Source organism: Pipistrellus kuhlii, unplaced genomic scaffold (assembly GCF_014108245.1).
Source record: "Pipistrellus kuhlii isolate mPipKuh1 unplaced genomic scaffold, mPipKuh1.p scaffold_m20_p_26, whole genome shotgun sequence".
NCBI lineage: Eukaryota > Metazoa > Chordata > Mammalia > Chiroptera > Vespertilionidae > Pipistrellus > Pipistrellus kuhlii.
This window is the reverse complement of record NW_023425525.1, coordinates 7,589,593-7,611,831: the sequence shown is the minus strand read 5'-3', so window position 1 is coordinate 7,611,831 and position 22,239 is coordinate 7,589,593. Positions and strand designations below refer to the sequence as shown.

The following is a 22,239-nucleotide window of genomic DNA, read 5'->3' as shown; positions in this document are numbered from 1 at the left end:
GGAAGAAGGTAATGAGTTTACTTTTTTGAGTTACCGTTAACTACTTTTGATTTTTGTCAACATAATCCACATCCAAGGGTGAAAAAGCCAAGTCAGAGTACCATTCTCATGGCAAAAAACAAACAAACAAACAAACAAAAAAAATTGTATTCCTCTTTCTACTACTCTCCACACTGCTCTTATCTCTGAAGTCTTATCCCAGGCTTTCCCCTGTTTCTTCTTGTGTTTACCTCCAAATTTCTCAGTAACCTGCCTAATCTATTTCTTGATTTCTTGAACTCTTTCTTGATTTAGAGTTGAACTTTAAAAAACTCAACTTGAGGTATTTGTCTGTTAAGGTGATAACCTATCACTCTTACCAAACTTACATCTCAACTTGCCTACCCTCTATCCTGACCAATGGTTACAGAATTCGTTGTTGTTGCTAAATTTGTCCCAGTTGACTTTATTATGTAAGTAGTATGCTCTCATTGCAATACCTTTCTTGTACAGTTTGATATTCTTCATTGGGTTAGTATCAATAATTGCCTCTTTTTTGATTTTAGTTTTCTATGTAATTATCAGGACTTCTGTCCAAGCCTGCTGACAGAACTGTAGTATCCTTATGGATATGATTTTTCACAAAAATGCATGAGGTAGTTAGTTACATGCTTTTTTTTTTTTTTTTTTTTTTTCTTTCTTTCTTTTTTTTTTTTTTTTCTTTGACCCTCTCCTATGGATTGCTCTGTCTCACTGCTCCAGTCTGCATGGGTGGCCTTTAGGTAGAGCTGTCATCCTGGGACCTCTGTCCTGTTAGTTCCCCTGTTCCTGGGAACATCATTCTCCTTTTTACTTTACTTCCTCAGTTTGGTGGAACACATTTACCACTAGGTTTCTGAGAAATGGCATATGAGAACCAATTTTTAAATCATATGTACACCTGAACATTCTTTATCTTTACACTTGTTTGATAGTTTAGCTGAGTATAGAATTCTAGCTTAAAATTCATTTTCCTCTTACAATTTAGAAGCTATTGTCCATGCCTCCCTGCAATGTATTTTAGCTGCTTTTGAAAAGTCTGGTGCCATTTTGGTTCTTGATTCTTTTAATGTTTGTTCTTTGCTCTCTCTCGCTCTCAGTTTATGTAGTCTTTTTATTCCTGGAAACTGTTCCATGTCTTTCCATGCCTTGATCTGGGAAAATTGTTATCCCTTTAATTCTGCAAATCATGTCCATACTTCTACTAAATGTTTTTGTACTAATTCTTTAATAATCTCCTCCTCTGAATTTTATCTGCCTTATTTTTTATATATAGAATGCCCATTACTCAGATATTGGTCTTTCAGAACAAATCTCCTACTGACCTTTTTTCCTCTTAAATTTTTGTCCTTATATTTTCTGGGAGATTTTCTTGTCCCTTCTTTTATTAAAATTTTAAAACTGCTATTACCCTATTTTTAATTTTCAGGAGTGTGTTCTTGTTCTTTGTTTCTTTTCAAGACAACTTTCTGCTAGTTAGTGAATGCAACGTTTATTCTTGTTCCTTCAAATAATTTTTTGTTATTTTTGAAGGGCTACCCATTTCATGCATTACTGTTTCTTTTGAGGTGGTTTTATTTATTTATTTATTTATTTATTTATTTATTTATTTATTTATTTTGTTGTGTTGTTCAAGTAGTTTCTTTTATAATAGAGACTTCCTTCCAATGTGCAGTGGTTCTTTGCAGCCTGGTTGCATATTAAATATGAAAAACAAAGTCACTGAGTGTAAGTTTTGCTGGGTCCAAGGGATTTATCAGCAGTTCCCTGGCTCCATGGAATTAATTGGCAGGACCGAGAAGTTCCACGGAAGACCTCTTATGCCAGTATTGCTAGGCCCTTTTTCTAAGAGGTTTCAGTAATCCCAGAGAGGAGTCCTCAGGCTCCTGTGCAGGATGAAGGATGGAGGCACATAGTATGTGCTGCCAGCTCTTAGAGCTGAGTGGTCAAGGCCTGGGTTCAGGTCACGTTCAAGTTCAAGGAGGAGTGTTCAGGGTATGTCAGTGTGGAGACAGCTTTCAATTGGTACCCCTTCCCCAGTTTTTACTGTATGTACTATTCCCAAGTCTAGAGTTCTCCTGGTTTCATTTTTCAAAGAATAAGTGTTTTACCAAATAAGTTAGAGCCAGGCAGGGGGTGGCGGGATCTGAGCCTTTGCCTGCTGTTACAGACTTGGACCAATCCTTCTCTGCAGCCCTGTGTCACCTTTGCCTTCTGCAGTCTCCAGTCCTCAGAATGTCTGGGCTTTTCTGTGGCTTTGTAACGTGAGTTAGCTGGTGCCTCATCTATAGTCTGCTTTTATTCTCTGCACACTATTTGTTCCCTTTCCACATCACGACAGTAAAATTTGACCTGACTTATGTGCTGTTGTTTCTCCTGTTCTCATGAGCCCTAGGATTTATACCTTTAAAAAAATGTCTTTACTTCACTCTAGAGCAGTTTTATGAGGGGGTAGAAGTAAATGTGTTCAATTCACTATGTCTTAGCACAAGGGTTAGGTTCCACTTTGACAAGTTGTGTTCACTACGCCCATGGGGCCTCGGGTGGAAATGTATGGTAGGCAGTTGGATGGATGAGGTGAGGCTTTTAAGAAGAGCTATTATTCCAAGCGGTGTCAGTAAAAGGTGCTACTTAAAGTGATAAGATTACCCCGGAGAGAGAGTGGAGTGAAAGGACCAAGGAGAGAATCTGAGGCATCCCAGTGTTTAAGGGAAGGCAGAGGAAGAGGGAACTCTGAAGGAGAACTTTCTAGAAGATCTATGAGAGCACAGATTACAGAAGGCAAGTCAAAGATAAATTGTCCTAAAGGGTAATGTCATTGTGTCAGAGAAATCAGTTAAGATAATGGCAGAAACTTTTGTTTTGAGTTTGGGGATATGGAGATCATTAATGATTTTGGAAAGATGGTATGGACCGAAGTCAGAATGGAGCAAGCCAAAGAGCAAAAATAGCTTTTCTGATTTTAGAAATTGCTGATAGGAGTGATATAGAGGTGTTTCCATGCTTTTTCTGTTGTCTCTGCTTTGGATACTCTACATACTTGATTTTAAAATACGTAATGAGGGGATTTGATTTTCTATCCTTTTGTTCTCACTAACTCGTTTTGTGTGACTTTGTTGAATATGATCATCCTGTGAAGATAGTTTAGCTGATTTGATTTTAGAAATTATTTCTGTGGATCAACTCTTCTACCTTCAGAGCTGGAGTGGTCAAGCCATACTGTGTGAGCTTCAAATTCTGGATATGTGGGTGATGCTGATACTATTACTCATGCCTTTGTGTATTTACGTGTATGATGAAATGTTTGCAGCATAATAGAGACACTGGGGTACACTGAAAAAAAATATTCCAGCCTATTACACTCAGAATAGAACCCAAATTCCATTCTGTTGAGGTCTCTGAGGGAGCCCCAAAATAGCAAACTTCTCTCCATTGCCTGAGTTTTGGAGAAATGGAGAAGACAAAAGAGCAAGGCAGGTGGATAGCAATAGATCACTTTGATTACTGAGAAAGGGTTGAATTGGAGCTTTTACTTCTGGAACAATGGACTTCCAAGGACTAAAGCCCACAGCCTGTTGTTCACAGGCTCACATCTGGCGGAGAGAGAAAAACACTGCTTCCTGTGTGACAAGGAAGTTGAGACTAACAGTTTCCCCAAATTTATCATCAGATATTTTTCCACCTCTTCCCCCCACCTGGTAGAGTGAGCAAGAAGGAGGCAAGAGGCCAGCCTCACCATTTATGGAAACAGCGTAGCTGGGAAGAAGTGAGCCCAAACACCCCCATGATTTGATACCCAATCCCACTTGGTACCACCCTCCTATCACTCGCTGGACTCCAACCTCATTAATTAAGTTAGAATGGGGTCATAACGGCAACTGCAAAGATACCATTTCCAAATAAGGTCCCATTCTGAAGGACTTCCATATATATTCTGGGGGGAAACAATTCAACTTTTCATAATTCATGCAGCCAGCTTGGGCAAAAGACATCCTTGCTTCTTTCCATTCTATTTCAGTTTATTAACAAATATTCATGGATGTGCCTTCAAATGTAGCTAACCGCTTCCCACCACCTCCATGGATACTCCCTAACCCCAGCCTCTGTCATCTCTCCTGGATTATCACATCAGCCTCCTAATCCTTATTCTTTTAAAGTCTATATGCTGGGTAACAACCAGAGTGATCATTTCACATTTCACAATTCTAATTAGACTGGTATTGCTCCTTTATTTAAAAGTCTCCAATGGTCTCCCATTAAGCTAGAAAAAAATACGAATGCCTATGAATACAGATAAGACTTCACATGTGTTGACCCTGACTACCCTCAAAACTCATGTGCCACTTCCTCCTACATCCTCTCTATGCCTGTCAACCCACAAACAAAGCTTGTTTGCAGCCGGGACATTTGCACCGCTTCCTCCAGGCTGGCTTCACCCAGAGAAGTGTTTCCTGCACTGTTAGCCCAGACACTTTCTTGAGGTCATTTGGAACAGGGAGGGCCTAAGCTAAAGGTCACAGAATGGTGTTCTATTCCATTTTTTTTTTTTAGATATTACACAAGAATAAAAAAGCCTTTCCTAATGAAATCTTGTTGGTTTGGGGAGTACTGGGATAAAGTTTTAACACATTTATTTACAGCAGAACTTCTCAGCAAAATAATAATTTAATTCTGGGAGAATAGAGTATGTTGTACTTCCAAACTTACCTGGATAAGCAGGAGGATCTTGGCCCATGTAGCACCTTTTGGGACATGCTGGTATTGGGACTGTAGAATGGACTTTGGAGACAGATAAGGACTGGCCTGAATTCCTTGTTCTACCACTTATTAGCTGTGTGTATTTGGGCAAGTAAGATAAATTCTCTGAGCATCGGTTTCTCATCTGTAAAATGGGAGATAATAATACCTGCAGGATAAAGCTTAGAAATAAAAATATAAAACCATTAGCACAGTTTCAGTGCATAGGGAGCATTCAATAATTGATAGAACTTATTTGTATCATTATCATGATAATGCCTTTCATCATGGGGATGATCTTTCTGTTTTTCTATTTCAAAATTGTTAACATTTTGGGCCATGTCTACTTTTTATTTCCACCCCCCCCCCCAAATTTTCCTTCTGGTTAGAGTTTGATTTCAAGGTAAAATTGTCCTACTACACTGTTAATATTTTCTCTGGTTCCTGATTCTTTTCATTCCCTACCTGCCACATAACTCAAGTTTGTCTCTCTTCCCTGGGAATCCAAGGGTATGGTGGCAGAGATAGGCACTCCTGATTCATTTGCAAGATGAGACACCGCAGTGGGATGCCAGAGGGGTGGCCTGTGAGAAGGCGATAGGCGTGGTCCCAGTGCCACTTGTGCAAAAGGTTGCTCATCACCAGATGTGTCAGGTGCTGTGTCCTCTCTGAGAACAGAGCACTTCAAATATCAATTTTAGAAACTAAAATGATGCCAAAATAAAAAAATGAATAGTGGTTTCTTCAAAACAAAGGGTTTTTTTTCCCCACAATATATATATTTTATTGATTTTTTATAGAGAGGAAGGGAGAGAGATAGAGAGCTAGAAACATCGATGGGAGAGAAACATTGATCAACTGCCTACTGCACAAACCCTACTGGGGATGTGCTTGCAACCAACGTACATGCTCTTGACCGGAATCGAACCTGGGACCTTTCAGTCTGTAGGCCGACGCTCTATACTAGGGGTGTCGAACTCAACCAGAGAAGGGGCCAAAATCTAAAATCCAGTCTAAATCTCGGGCCGAATGGTTTACTGAACAGTCATAAACTGTCATTGTGATGGAAACGCAGCAGAGTGCAGTGATGACAGCGCGGTGCGGGCCACATTGCAAGGCCTGGCGGGACGGATTTGGCCCTCGGGCCTTGTGTTTGACACATGTGCTCTATACAAAGGGTTTCTTTTATCACCTGTTTGTGTGGAAATCTTTTCCACAAAATACCTAGATTTGGGATCTGGGTTGGTATTTAATTGAGGGTTGCACAGGAGTCCTTTAACACAGGATCCAAATGCTGTGGGTATGCATGAATAATCTTGAGAGGTGACTGAGTCATTTTTTTAATTAGAGGGACCACTTTCTTGTACTATTTTTAAAAATTACAGATTTTGTGGAAATGTCTATTACTAGTTGGTCGGGTTTTGTTGTTTGGGGCAATGTTTTCATTGTGTTGGGTGCTATTAATGCCAATTCAACATGTTACGGGGACCCATGTAACTTTTTGAATTTCAGCTATAACAATTACTACCTAAGTGAATTTTACCCTTTAGTTGGAATCATTTAAAATGGAGAAGCTGGGAGGAGAGACAAAGAGAACACAGGGCTGCTTGAAATGTTGGCTCTGTGTTTTGTCCTCATTCTGGAATTTCTGTGTGCTTCTTTTCCGTTGGTGGAACACACACCTTCCAGCGGTGGGCTCCTTCCTTAGAGGCCTTGCCTGTGTAAGCAGGTCATTGGTTGCTTCCACACACAGATGACAACTCGGCAGGATGCTCCTGTTTGCCTTTTCTGTTGGTCATTTCAATTATAATTACATTTGAGTTGATAGAAAGTGGTTCTCAGCTTATTTTAAAAAATAAGAAACATGAGACCAACACATGCAGGTGTATATTCAATACCAGCTCTCTGGCAGGGAGTGTGGGGGACAAGAAAACCCTGATTTGTGGTATTGGCTGATGTCCGTGGTGTAAATATTCCTACCGTGGCTGACTGAAGGCCGTCGATAGATGTCACTGAGCATAGAGCTGGAAAGAAATGCCTGTTAACAAACTGTTATGTAATCCACCCACCTGACAAATACAGAAAAATTTATCTCCAGGACACAGAGAACAGGAAATGAAGTAGGATAATTTAGAAGTAGTAAGTTTTAATATTATGATGCTTTTTTCAGTATAACTTATTTAATGGTAAACTTTTATAGCGTAGTTTGTAACAATGGCCATGCTGAACAACTGGTACTTACCGCTCCTGGAAATCTAGCTGTTGGTTCTAACACACTGACTGGGACCCACAGAAGTCACTGTCTTGCCCAAGGTCTACTGAGTTGGTTATGGCAGGATTAGTATGAACTTATTCCGAAAACCGAATTTCTCTGGAAAGATTTACTTACTAATGTTTCTTTTCTATTTGTTTAACTACATCCTCTACTGGTCTAGGAAAGGATCTAGGCTCATTACAGGCTGTTATTATCTTATCAAGACAATAGGAGTCAGAATATCTGAATGTAACTATAACCAAGGACAAGAAAGTGGAAAGCAGATTGGATTTGAGCCATACACAAATCCCTGCTTTGAGTATTGCTTGGCCCTACTACTCACTCGCAGAAGAATTTTAAGCAAGTCACTCACTTAATCCCCTGGCTTCCGCTCTCTGGTTGGTAAGATGAAAGAACTGGGCCACGTGAACATGTATTATCTCATGTAGGTCTAAAATCTCATGATTCATTTTTTGGATCCATCTGTTCAACAAATATTTGCTTAGTACCAACTCTATGCACATCTGTTACAGACTCTACTTCAGGCGGGATTAAACACAAATGTAAGAACGGTAACTGTTATTAGCACATCTCACATTTATGCAGAGCCTTCTCATAGACCAAGGAGGACATGTACCCTGAGTCTCCGAGGTTCTATGGCTTCAGCAGGTCAGGACTCGTCCTCTCAGAATGTTAGAGAGAGAAGGACCTATTGTAAAAGAACAAACAGAACCTGACTCCTAGGAAACGCAAGAGGTCATAACAGGTAGTAATAAGGAATAAGAAACACGCATTTTTTTGTTGTTGCCATGTCTCTCAGTTGCTTCTCTTTGTCTTCAAAACCAAAAATTGTTTTTTTTCTGATTATAAGATTAATTATTGTAGAAGATTTAGAAATTCTTAAGAAGTATTAAATAAGGGAAAAAAATACCACATATCCAAATTTAATAGCTTGCTTTACTTTACCTAATATTTTAGTATATTTTCAAAGCATTTTCATAGATATATTAATTGCTGTATATAATTTTATCTTTTCAGTGTACAGAAACTTAAGTTGGTTACATTGTTGACTGTTTTTATTATTCTATAAAACTCTGATAAATAACTTTGTTTATATTAAATATTGAACATTGGATACAATTTCCAACTCTAATTTTTAAAGTTTAGTAGACAATGTTAGCAAATCATAAACTTCTGACCTTTAGCTTATTTGATTCTGCCAATATTCCTTTGTATTTGCCTAGATTTTATTCTGTTTCTAAACAGTTCTTAAGAGGAACAGTTTGTCTGAATCCTTCAGTATGGTATATTTGAACTGGAAATAGTGCCAATGTTTCATATTATTTCAAATAGACATACAATAAAGCGTATGGTGAGTAATTTTTCTTTCACTTTCTATGGGTAGTAGATTCTGGTAAGGATTTATTAGTTTAGAAAGTACTCAATATGTGTTCAATAAGTAAAAAGATTCAGGCTAGTTTAGGATAAGCAAAAACATTTGAGATGGATGTTATGAAAAAAAAAAAAAAAAAAATTTCCCATTCAGGGTAATAGCTTTCATTTCATTAAGAGAGATGACAGCTTAGCACACAATTCAGGAATTCTGACTGCTAAATGAGAACTGTGAAATGAAAAATATTGCTTTAATTCACCTACATGAGAAGCCATGACTAAGTGTTGTTTAATTAAATGTTAATGTGATCTTCTAAATTGACCCAACTCTTACTTTTATGAATTAGATATGTCAATTAAAATAAGACCAGCTCTGCCTTTCTTGAACATCTCTGAGTCAACATCTGCTCACAAGGGAACTTCTGTAACTAGCCCGGTTATTTAATTATTAATGGCTTCCATTAAAGGGGCCTGGAGGTTTGCAGCAGGAAGACTGAAAAATTAGATGGCATCATTAGTTTCTTGTTTTTGCCTCCAGGAAAAAACCTGCTTACTGGAAAAGCTTCTTCCACTATGGTTTTAATACCACAGATTTTTTTTTCTTCCTGAGTTAGAGTAAGATTGTTGATTTCAAACATTCCTTAAAAGTAACTGCTATTAAAACATCAGTGTAACAAATTCACATAGTTTTAAAAAATTATTAGTATTGTACTAGTCATTACCTGTGGCTTCTTGGGAACCTAATTTAAGTTTCTAAATTCATCTTGTTCTTTATTATAGTCAATAATAGGTGAAAGCATTTTTTAGCTACATACTGTAGATGATTGAGCAATTATGTGGAATTCTATTAAATTAGCCGTGAAAGACTTTACAAGGATTACATTTTCAATCCAATTCTAATTATACATTTTTATCTTGTTGGGGAAGTATGGCTAAAAAGCTTTTTAAATTTGCTACCAGTATTTTCATATTGTGCCAAATTGAGTCGTGGTAAACATGTGGTTAATAGACTTTTGCCCATTTTTTGTTTTTAAGATGTTTTAATAGTTTGCTATATTTTAAAGCACCAAATAGCAGGCGTTATATTTGCATGGTTGCATATTTCTTTTTGCATCCAGTAATCTGAGTGGAGTCTTTATTCACTTCATATACTTTACCTAGACTTTAGAGCTAAGAACTTGGACCATGCTTCAATAGCAGTGATGCCCAGTAAGTTACTAACTCTGATGTAGGCATCATAATACTTAGCAGGTCAGAATTAAGGTGAAGCAAGTGAGGTATCTGCCTTTGGGTATATCATGTAACAGTCCCCCAAAAACTCAGTAATCAAGATAAGTAGTATTTTAATATACTCTTGGTGGGAAAAATCAAAATCAATGCCAAAAAATCCATGGTGAACCAAAGGTCAAAACTTTAGATAAAAAGATGTGATTTGACTCTCATCTCCTCCTGACACTAGTACTGACTCTGGCTGAGCTATAGTTCTGACTTCTCCACTTTCATGCTTTGCACAAAGCACACCTTGGAGTCAAATTATCTTATCTAATCATGATGGTGATAATCTCGCTTTCCTGGTGGAGTTATTAAGAGATTGGAATCAGCTGAAAATACAAGGGAAGGCTCACTAAATACAATTTGCATGTTTGTTTACAAGCTAGGGAAATCGCCATGCCATTTTAATCCCCTGCTGTTATCAACCCAGATGAACACTTTTAGCAAACATCAGATTCGAATATCCTTGGAGAGCTTTGTGTTAGTAAAACTTAAAGCCTAACTCCTGAGTTTCTTTATCAGGGAGCTCTAGGGGCAGGGACCTAACGATAGGTCTTCCTTCTTTCTTTTTGTTCTTGGATGCAAAGTGTACTGATTTTTGTAAGCTATGGCAGAGGGAACCAGACACCCATTTTGTTTATTTTAAATTTCCCTGCAAAGTGCCCATGGACAACTGAGGTCTCACCTTTGCTCACGCTCACCCACCCACTGGGGATGCCTTCCCATTCCTCCTGCCTGCCTGAGTTCCACCCATCCCACTTTGCCAAGGCTTTTCTAGGTCTGCCCTCCTGTTGTGGATGAACTGTCATTACCCCTCATTTGGGGATCAGTTACTGAGCCCTTGTTGTCTTGAGGTGTTAATTAACTCCATTGAATTTACTTCCCAGACCAGGGTTTTGTAAATATAAACTGTTTCTCCAGCTATAGTACAATACATAGTAAATCCCTTGTGTAACCCCCTATTAGACAGTTAATTTCAGGGTGAGCAGGAATTGGATTTATTTTACTTAAGTGGTAGCAAAAGGCATTTACACACAGTTGTGTTTGGAGTGGGTAAATGACCATGGTGCATGTGTGTAAAAGGGAGAGGGAGATATTTACTCTTTTGATTCATTTGTGGAATGTTGTTTCCATCCTAGGCCTCGAGGAAATAGTTGGTGCCATGTGGAAGGTGACTGTCCTGTTGGTCCTGCTGGTGCTCTGTCCCAGTGGGGACGGGCTGTTCCGCTCCTTATACAGTAATGCCCTGGTTTCCCTGCCGAATAAGGGAGATGCAGGGCAGCCATTACTTCTCACTCCCTATGTTGAAGCTGGGAAATTCAAACAAGGTAAGTCTAACCAGGAAACCACTGGTGTACTCTCAGCAGTTCTTTTCCTTTTTAAAAAAAAATCAATTATCCTACAGGATCCAAAATGTATTGTTATTTATTTATTTATTTATTTACTCATTGGGTTTATTTCAAATACGAATGCTTTTGTATCATCTATTATCAGAATTGTGAGCTAAAATGAGAGTGTGTCAGGCCATTTATCTGGTGGTGGAGTCCCTGCACTTCTGTTGATGAAACTAGAACAGTGTCTGTCTACCACTGGGCACTTAGTAAGGTTAATAGGAACCTTACACCTTACTATGTGTCAGTTATGGGGGCCAAATATATACACTAATAAGAGAGAAATATGCAAATTGACTGTACTTTTGTGACACCCACCAGCCAGTCAGGAGTGAGTATGCAAATTAACCCAACAAAGATGGTGGGATGATTTGTATACACAGCCGCTGAACGGCTGGGGGCAGGATGCTTGCATCATTGCATGGCGATGTGATGGTGTTCCGCACCATCCCAGCTGCTCTGGGCCTCTGGGCAGCATGGGGAGGTAGAAAGATGGCTTTGGGCTGGAGCAAAGGCAGTGCTGGCAGATTATAAAAATGAGGCCCAGAGAAATTAAATCTCTTCCCCAGGGCTATTTAAACCTCGTAAGTGGCAGAGCTGGAATAAAAACCTCTCTCTGCTGACTCCAGAGTGTGAAATAGGAACCACTGAACTATGTGACCAGCTCCAGACTGGAGAGTATTGGGCAGAATTGGGGTAAATAGAAAAGGGCCTGCACATACTGAGTGAGGAAACAGCTTAAACAAAGACATAACGAGAAAGTGATGTCTGTATCAGACATCTGGTAGCATCAAGTGAGAAGACTGTAGAGAAATCCACCTGAGAGGTTGTCCACATCCCTCTCATTCCTGAATTTCTTGATTATGAACATTTCAGCTCTGGTCAAAGTAGCAAAGAAAGATTTTGAGGGAGAGTGTTTCATGTTCTGTCCTTCTATGCCAGCCCTGATAGATCCTCATGCGATGAGTGATGATATTTAAAATATTAAATCTAATGTAATGTCACTTTGTAATCTTCTGGAACACACTCAGAATCTCTAATGGAATGTTAAATGGCTAATCCAAAATCTGGTACATTTGGGCATTCAAATGCAACCCTGATAACATAATCAAGGGTACTTTTATTCATCATCTTCAGTGAAAGTTCAGGAAACTCTTGTTCTCCTAAATCTGTTTTGTTTATCGAGTCTGTCAAAAGCTTAGGAACATGAGTCTTGATGCTGCAATGGAACATTTTGGGGATGAATAATCATTTCCAAAAAAATGAGATACATTTTTTTTTTTCATCCCCAATTAGCTGGCTTCATTTTATGTCATTGTAATTGCATGTTTACTTTCTCTGTAGCTAGACCAAATCCTAACTCTCTGAAACAAAATGAAGCTAGGAGGCAAATTTTAACATGTTCACAAACACATACTTAGCATGTTCACAAATATTAAAGGCTCTCTCGCTAGTAGATCTCCATTTATCAGTACTGGTTGTGTCTCTGTACAATCATGGTGATGGCCTGAGTCTTGGTGAATGTGAAGTCTGCCCTGATTAGCTGGTTCAGGCTCTTCTGTGGTCAGACTCCAATCTTTTTGAATGTGGTAGAATTACTAACCCTGGCAACCATGGTCCATAACAAGGAGGAAGTGAAATCACTTCAAAGAGACCTTTTCCCTTTCTGTAACGGTTTTGAATGTTTGTATTGTTGAGTCACGGTTCCAGGAAGAAAGAAACCTCTATCTCTTGAGGGTTTATTTTTCCACATTCCATTAATAGACTCGGAAGGATGAACAGAACACTTGAAAATATTTTTAAAAGTCATTTGAATTGAAAGAACTTTTTAAATTATTTACTGTGGTTTAGTTAAAGGAAGTTTAATATTTGAAACAGGGTGAACCACTTTTTAAAATTTTTATTTATTTTATTTTTTTGTGGGCCAGAAAAATCTTTTCTCTACATTTCTGAAGATCTTAATAAGGCCTCTCTGCCCTAAAAGGCTTTTGTAGAAGGAAGCTAATTCTAGTGCATTATCAGTGTGGCCTGTTTTGTCTCATTCATGCATTCATTCATTCATGCATTCACAGTCATTCATTAACAGTATGCATTGAGTGCCATAAGTGTATAAGTCAGCATGGTATGTCCCCAGGGGTACAAAGATAAACTAGACAAATTCCTTGCTTTCCCATAGCCCCTGACCTAGAAGGGCAGGTAGGAAATGAGCCTGAGTAAGGACAGGGAGTAGAGAAACCACTTGGGGTGCTCAGAAAAGGAGGCTGGCTGTGCAGAGTCATTTGCAGAGCAGGACAGCGGACCAGCAGCAGGACTGCTCTCAAAGAGATGGATGATTCCACCATCTCCTGTCCATCCTATATTTTCTCTTCTCCTTATTCTACTTTGACGGTTCTCATTTTTTTCTCTGTCTTTTTTCACAAAACCTCTCCTGCTCTCTTACCCCCTCCTGATTCACACCTTTATTCATCCCCAACTCTTCATCGTCAGTTCTCTGCCCTCCTTTTTGGAGGGAGGTCTCTGATTTTCAGAAGAGTAACATCTTTGTGAGAAACACTTCAAAAGTGTTTTTTAAGTACAAACTTTTAGTTATTGAAAAAAAAAAACATCCTGGGGAGGTAATGTACAGCAGTTAGTTAATGATATGGTAGGGCATGTTTGACAGTTGCTAAAAAAGTCCTCATGACAAGGAACAACATTGTACATCAGTGCAGTGATGGATGTTAATGAGATTGACTGTGATGGTCATTTTGCAATATACACAAATGTCCAATCACCAGGTTGCACATCTGAAACTAATACTATATTATATTTCCATTTGAAAAATGGCCCCCAAACAAGTGTTTTAATGGCTGCCCAACCCTGGAGGGTGACTTTTCTTTAAGCTAATGGACAGGCAAGCAAAGAAGGGGAGAGGGAAGCCTGTCTGCAGGAGGGAAGGGTATGGCTGGGAGAAAGGTGCCCACCAATCATCTCCCTTTTCTTTTTTTCAAATCCGTCTGTCTCCCTTTTTCTCTCTCTCCGGTGGGGAGGTAGGTCTCATAGGAAGAGGAAGAGCAGAGCTGGCAAGGTTGGATTAAGCAATCTTTGCTGGGGGACCTGGGCTGGGGCGGGCAGGGGAATGGTATGGATGAGTTTCCCTTTCAGGAGGCTGATCATTTGAAAAGGGAACCTGTGGCCCAGAGCAGTGGTGTCCTGGTGAAAGTTAACAGCCATCTGGGGTGGGGCCCTGATGGATCGCACTGATTCCCTGAATGCATATGTTCTCACTGTGGCTGCTGCTCCCTATCAGGGCTGTCCCTGAACGCCCAGGAGGGAAGACATGGGAACCATCAGCACTGCGGGGCCTGAGGGCCATGGGACCCACACTGGAGACTTTAGTTGGTGGCTGAGTGAAGGATCAGGCTTCCCCTCCGATCCCAACCACTAACCAGTCTCAACTAATCTGTCTCAGACTTAAATGGCTCTCCCTGAGGCGTTTGTTTTTATCGGGGACACTTGCTTTGCCACCACCACAGGACTCTCCTTTACCTAGACTTCCCCTTCCACTTCCCCACGCTGCCTGTCGCCTACTTTCTGTTCCTTCTCCACTCCTTTCCTAATCTCTGCTTCCCCTTCCACTCACCCCTTATGACTAACTGCCAGTGAGAGGCAGAGGGGAGGGTGGGAGAGGTTTAAACCTCAGCTTCCCTTGACTAGCTGTGTGACCTTGGGCAGGTCACTTAACCTGTCTGTGCTTGTGTTCTGTCACCTGGCAAGTGGGGATCATAATTATACCTGCCACTCAATGTACAGTGACCTTTCCAGTGTTAGCTCCTATCAGTATTATCTCCTCCTGGGCGGCCTTAGCTATATGAACATTTCCTCCTCCCCTTCTTCCCCCACTGTCCTTGCCCCTTTGCTGCCATAAGACCTCTGCCCTCTACAACTGTCTCTTCGACTTAGTTGGCTCCCTCTGAACAGCCACCAGGCCCACCTCAGTCTCAGTGTCTGCCTTTCCGCACCCTCCCCAGCCATCCTCAGCCATCCCGCCCCCACAGGCCTGAAATGTCCCTTCGTGGCCGGGGCAGGCCTCGGCCTCCATGATGAGGGGAGTGTGCAGAATCCAGGCCTCCCAAGGCCGAGGGCTACTTGACTATGCTGTTCCTCTGGCATCAGGTGGCTTTCCTCTGTCCTGGCCCTCCAGTTATCCCTTGGCTTACTTACCTTCCTCAAGTGGAACTGAGATTAGGTGATTGTTCTTTTAATCAAAATCTTATCATCACTTGTAAATTATATTTGGGAATTAAAAAAAAAATCTGAAAGATGTCACTGTCCTTGGCTAAATTGTGTATGTAGATGACCAGAGCATGCTATGATTGCCTGCTGTGAGCTCTCTTCTGCCCACCCTCTTAGTCTCTCTGATCACTGCCTCCTAGACTTGACCCCTGGGAGGAGCCGGTCCAGGTTGCAGTGGCTAACCCTGTGTCATCTCTCTAATCCTTGGGTAAATTTTTCTCTCACTAGGGAGACAATTGAGTGCGGTGGCTCCTTTCCCAGGACAGAATATGGAGAGCTACGCCGGCTTCCTCACTGTGAATAGCACTTACAACAGCAACCTTTTCTTCTGGTTCTTCCCAGCCCTGGTAAGCCTGCGCCAGCACCCTAAGGGACCTGCCACCCCAGAGCGGCTGTGCTCCCTCCAGGGTAGAAATGTTAACCTACAACTCAACGAAGAGTTGTGGGCTTAAAAAAATTTTTTTTTTCTTCTAAAAATAAGTGACTGTGTATGGTGTTCCTGTTTATGGGCAGGAAACAAATGTTTGCAGAGAGGTCCAGCTTTTAAGGTCCCGCAGCCTTATTAGGAATATTAATCCTGCCACCTCTTCCTGCCGCCGCCTTCTTCCTATCTCTTTATTGTTTTGTTCTATAATAAAAAATACCCGGGTAGTAGGAAGCCAAGGAGGATAAGGAGTGGGGAGACTCCTGAAGTTCACAGGTAATGCATACAAGCATGGCTGACTGTGGTTGATTGTGGTCTTGGATGGTTGTCTTCTCTGTGGGTTTTACTAGGCCAGTGGTGGGCAAACTGTGGCTCGCGAGCCACATGCTGCTCTTTGGCCCCTTGAGTGTGGCTCTTCCACAAAATACCACATGCAGGCACACAAGTACAGTGAGTTGAAACTTCGTGGCCCATGCGCAGAAGTCGGTTTTCGGCTCTCCAAAGAAATTTCAATCGTTGTACTGTTGATATTTGGTTCTGTTGACTAATGAGTTTGCCAACCACTATGCTAGGCCAATTAATATTCCTACCCTCACTCCTTCGTGACTTCAGTACCCATGAATTCAGCAGTACTCTGTGAAGACACAGGAGAAGAAACTAAACCCATCTACTCTGGACATCTGGGGGAGGGGCGGCAGATTGTGGTGATCTAGGTTGGCTTTCTGGACAAGGGGGCCACTCACCCTCTCAAGTCCATAATAGACACAGGTAGGTAAATCCTTGTACTTTTCCAATTCTAATAAGCTTACTTCAAGGTCACATAGTCCTTCAGCATAAACAAATCATGTTAGACTTCTGGGCACTGTTGGGGGTATTGGTAGAGGTGCTGAGAGGCATAAATGAATGCTATCCCACTGCAGGATAATTTTCTATTTTTATTTTCCAAATTGGATTTGCTTTAGAAGCCAGAGAAAACAATGAAAAAGCTGTCCCTATGGAGGATCTTATTTACATTTGCATATGATTTGCATATAGCAGTGCTGCATGTATAATTACTGGGTAAATTGCTTAATCCAGGGTGGTTTTCAAATTAAATTGCTTCTATTGGTATTGCTGGGTTGTTTTTTTTTAAAATATATTTTATTGATTTTTAAAGAGAGAGGAAGGGGGAGACATAGAGAGGTAGAAACATCAATGAGAGAGAAACATCATCCAACAGCTGCCTCTGGCATGCCCACTTCTGTGTATTGAGCCCAGAACCCGGGCATGTGCCATGACCAGGATTCAACCCAAAATATCTTGGTTCCTGAGTTAACACTCAATCACTGAGTCACACTGGCATTTTCTAGACTTCTCATTTCTGCTTTCCCAATCATGGCTTCTGATGGAATTCACCACCTAATTGTGGGTCGGGGGAAGCATGTAAGAAATGGTGAAGAATTCTAGACACTTTTTGGGAGTCCTTCAGCTGTCATCTACTCTGGAAAGTCTTTCCTGGACCCTAGAGAGTTCTGTATCTCTTCCTTGGTGTTACCGTAGAGTGAGGCAGGTGAGGAAACTAGAGCAAAGATCTAAGGAGGGATTCACTCACGGGATTGTACAGGTACAAGCTGGTTGTCCTCCAGATTCCTGCTGGTCCATCCCATTGATGGAAACAAACTGGAACCCAGAGGGCGAGGAAGTTTGTCCATAGAGGTCTGCCTTCCAGGCCACAGAGCAGAGAATAGACCTTCAAAGTAAATCAGGAAAACATGCAAATACCCAGCACATCTATCTTAGGGAGAATTGATAGAGATGAAGCCTAGAAATATGACCTAATCTAACAGGTGGAAATTATCCATGTGTTCTTGGAAGTCTCTTATTAAACTTTACACCTTTTAGAACCCATAATGCACAATCGTGTTTTAATATCACATTTGTTAATATAATTAAGCACAGACATTTATCATGTCTTCCATTTGTCTTCTATTGCTGCTGTACAAATGATCACAAACGTGGTGGCTTACACAGCACACATGCATCGTTTCACAGTTCGGGAGGCCAGCAGTCTGACAGTTTTCACTGGGCTAAAATCAAGGTGTTGGCAGGGCCGGGGTGCTTCTGGAGGCTCCAGGGAGAGTCTGTTTGCTTGCCTTTTGCAGTTTCTGGAAGCTGCCTGCTGCCTGCTTTGGTAGGTTGAGGCCTCACATGCATTGCTCTGGCTGACTCCACAGTCACTTTGCCTTCTCCGACTCTTGTCTTTTGCCTCCTTCTGCTACACTGAAGGACCTTTCTGATTACACTGTGCCCACCTGGGTAATCCCAGGAACTCTCCCTATTTGCAAGTCAGTTGACCAACTACCTTGATTCCATCTGCGATGGTTATTCCCCTTGGCCATGGGGTGAACGGGTTTGGGGGATTAGGGTGTGGATATCTTTGGTGATATCTCAGTCTTCTTTGTAAAATGAATGCTTGAAAAGTTTGCCTAGATTAGTGGCTCTCAATGTGTTCTCAATGATTCCCACACTTTATTGTATTTGAGAATTATCTCCAAATCCCCCCTGGCTACCCCCTTACCCCCCAATGATTGTGACCTAAAATTGGGAGAATTAACAGGCAGAATATGCTTGAGAAATCATCACTCTAGCCTATGGACCTTACCCCTGTGTTCAGTGATCCTGACCCCAAAGTGGCTCATACTTCTTTTCTCCAGAAACTTCTAGAGCAGGCAAACCCAGATACAGGTGGCACTGTCCCCTGAATGCCCCCGGGGATGAGGGCTGGAATGGGGGGCTGAGGAGGCAAGTGCAGCCTGTGGGGATCAGCTCCCCTCATCCTGCTTGGTTTTTCTCTGAAGCCTGTTGGTCCTCAGCCTCCACTGCACTCCCTGTGCCCCCACCCCCACCCTCACCCCCACCTCCACCCCAGCCCTGGCCCCAGAAACCTCATTCCTTACTTCCGCTTCTGCTTTGTGGCTGCTTTTGATACCAGGAAGTTCCTCAATGACTTCTGCATAGTGAGTCTTCTCTAATAATGATCCTGATTTGTGAAAACGGGAATTAACGGTGGGGAAAGAGATCTTTTGTCTTGAAAACAAAACAAAGACCCAGTCTTCTCTTTCTTAGGTTGCCTCTTGGGTCGCCTCTTAGGTCTTAGGGCGACCAGCTTTGTCTACAGTGCAGGTACCACAGGGGGCGGGAAAGCTGGTTAGGAACATGGGCTTAGGTCCTGCACCCTCTCCTGGTTGTGAGACTGAGCTCTGAAACCCCCACCCCCTGCATGACACAATGGCTGAGCTGTTGGGGTTCCCCCCTTACTTAAATGAAGACCTAGCTGTGCATCTCCTGACCAGATTCTGTTTTTGGGGGACCAGTCATGTAGCCCTAAACACGTGCAAGATGATCCCAGAGTACAAAAGGCACAAGGCATTGCCATGCCTGGAAGGAAGACACAGAAGCATAGTGTTCTATTGGACACGATATACCAAGCTTTAGGGGAGAGGCAGAGATGAAAAGACAGTGTCGCTGACCGCTATCACTTCAAGGCATCCAGGATAGATTATTCCATGACCTACTGAGGGGCGGGAGACAGGGAGGGTCCACCTGCAGAGCCCCTTCTCTGAGGCACCAGAGCAACCATTCCGGCCCAGTCAGTTGAGTTATAAATTATGGAACCGGCCAGTTTGGGTGAAGGAGATAAAGCATGCGGGAAGAAAAAACAGATGGGGGAAGAGTTCCTTTTATTTGGCAGAAATATTAATCCGTTGCCTGTCTCGGGGAAGCAGCTGATATTGTCATCAAGAGAGAAATGACCCCTTAGAAAATCTGGAGGTAGAGAAAATAAGAGATCCAGGAAGGATGCCACATTTGTAATATCCTCCGAGTAATTTTTTTGGGCTGCTGTTTCTCAAATTAGTTTTGTTTTCCTGTTATTTCTGCGAGACTCCCCTGTTATTGTATACAAATCAGGTCATAATGGAATCTAGGACTGGAAATTGGTGTGCAGTGGGGATGCACTCTGCAAGCGAAATGAATAGGCATTTTGCATGGGGAAAAAGTATAATGAAGCCAATAAAAATGTAACAATTATGATGGCTGTTGTTAATTGAACATTGACTCTGTGCTGAACGCTGTGCATTTTTAAAAATTTAATCCTTTCAAGAACCACCCAAGGAAGGAATTATTATCCTCATTTTGTAGATGAAGAGGTTACAGAGACTAAATAATTAGTCTCCTGTTGCCCAACAAGAAGTTGGCAGAACTGGAATTTAAAACTAGATCTGGGACAGAGGGATCTTTGCTCTTGATGGTCATGCAGTGATCCTGAGGAAACAAAACCAGAAGACATTTGAGTTAGTCAAGCAATCATAAAATCTTGACTCCATTCCTTGGGCAAAATACAACCTTGGGCACATTTAAAAAACAAAACAAAAAAACTTCTTTGAGCATTGGTTGTTTTGTTTGTTTTGTTTAAAAATGAAGACCAAAATACCTCCTTGACAATGGTTTTGAGACCAATGAGATAATGTTGGAAAGCCCTTACATTGGTGCCTGATTCATAGTAAGTAAAGTTGCTGTTGTTACAATTTTATTATTATCATCATTATCCTTATTTAGTTTTCTCATTATTAGCATAATTTGGGAGGTTAAAGAAGACACACCCCCATATGGGAGCACGTGGGACCTCCCCCAACCTGGGATGAAGTTCTTCTAGCCCAAGTGGAGCTTTCAAGAGAAAGCAGCCCTGGCTGATAATTTGATTGCAACCTCATGAAAGACCCTGAGCCAGAGCTGTCCAGCCAGATACCCCCCGAATTCCTGACCCACAGAAAACAGGAGAGATAATAAGTGATTATTGTCTTAAGCACTAAGTTCTGGAGACATGTTACACAGCATTAGATACTAATATGGCCTCTTGTCTTTTGAGCTGTTACTGGACATCTTGGAACAACTAGAACTTCCAGAGTGGTGACTGCCAGTATTTTGTTACTGTTTTTGGTTTGTTTGTTGTTGTTTTTTTTTTCTTCTCAGATTCAATTCTCCTCTCTTGCCTGCTCTTGTAGTAATAGAATTTGAAACACTGTCTTATGCAGCGAACATGATATGAAGCTTCGTCAGCAGAGGGTGCTGGAGGGACATTGCAGGAGGGGGTTGGCATCTCTTCTTGTTCCCTTGTCCATTGTTCTGCCTTCCCTTCACCCTGCTGCCTAGTTTGTCAGCAGTATGTGTGTGGGGACATTCAGTGGCGCTCTGCCTGAGCTGGGGACCCAGACCATGAAGACACCCAGCAGGCACACAGTCCTGGCTATGGTCCCCTCAACATGGACACCATTCATCTCAGGCCTTGCCCGTGAGCAAGCTTCCTACAATCCAGCTCTCTCTGCAGCCATCTCACCAGCCTTGATCACCTATACCCCAAGGGTGGCTTCCCACAGCCCTCCCATCTTTGGTACCATGCACTCCAGGTGGTGTGTCACCCTTCAAGTAACTGGGCTCCCAATATTCTGACTTCCTTTGTACCTCCAACCCCTCCAGCCACAGCCCACTGCCTCTGGAGGCTTTTCCTATTTGTCCAGGGTTGTTGGCAACTTTGGGCCAGGCCCCCTAGTGAACTTCTCAGCCACCCAGTGGGCTGTAGCCTTCCCTTCTCCAATGAGGTCCAGACTGTAGCCTTGGGAAGAACCCCATTCACACTTATGGGTTTGTCCATCCATGGGTGCTCCTCCTGAACCCAGGTTGTTTTTAGAATTCACTTTACATGTTTATGGTTATTCTCCCATTATAATGAATACGTTTTATATGAAATGTTTCCTATTCCCCAGTATTTGGCCAACACTGAGGATGTAGCTCCACATGCTTGCTCATGGCTGATGCAGGCCAGAGCAAACACTGGAAATTGTAACAGAATTGTAACATTGAAGGTCAACCTTTCCAGGTAAAATAAATAATAATACTTTTTTTTTAAAAGGAAACTATTTTAAATTTATTTATTTATGTATTTCAGAGAGAAAGGGAGAGGGAGAATGAGTTAGAAACATCAGTGATAAGAGAGGATTATTGATTGGCTGCTTCCTACATACCTATACTGGGGATGGAGCCACAACGTAGGTATGTGTCTTGACAGGGAATTGAACCATGACCTCCTGGTTCATATGTCAATGCTCAACCACTAAGCCATGCCAGCCAGGCCAAAGAAAGGAAAATTTTAATATTAAAGTTACTGTGGTTTCTATCGTTTGGTTGGATCCTAATTTCAGATAGTCTCCCGATTCTAAATCCTTCTTTCCTTCCTGGAGACACCAAGGGCAAAAAGTGTTGTCTGGTTTAAGGAACCAGGACTTGAAATCAGGATCAAGGGCAGCCAGTCTTTCTGTCTCAGCCCTATTCTGCCCAAGATCACAGGGTCACACATCTGTGCTTCATTCTTCTCTCTTGGCAGATCAACAGGTGTTGCTTTTCCAGGTGTTTGGGAGAAGACGGCTACTCTACAGTTTCTG

The 22,239-nt window shown here is 41.7% G+C and overlaps 1 protein-coding gene across 1 annotated transcript in view; it reads left to right on the top strand.

Annotated features, from left to right (window-relative positions):
• CPVL (carboxypeptidase vitellogenic like) overlaps nucleotides 1-22,239 on the top strand; it is a 96,160-nt gene that overhangs the window by 5,462 nt on the left and 68,459 nt on the right. The window contains exons 2-3 of the mRNA XM_036453748.2: nucleotides 10,813-11,001; nucleotides 15,568-15,686. Coding sequence (XP_036309641.1) covers nucleotides 10,836-11,001; nucleotides 15,568-15,686 — 285 coding nt within the window. The 5' untranslated portion in view covers nucleotides 10,813-10,835. The remainder of the gene's footprint in view (nucleotides 1-10,812; nucleotides 11,002-15,567; nucleotides 15,687-22,239) is intronic.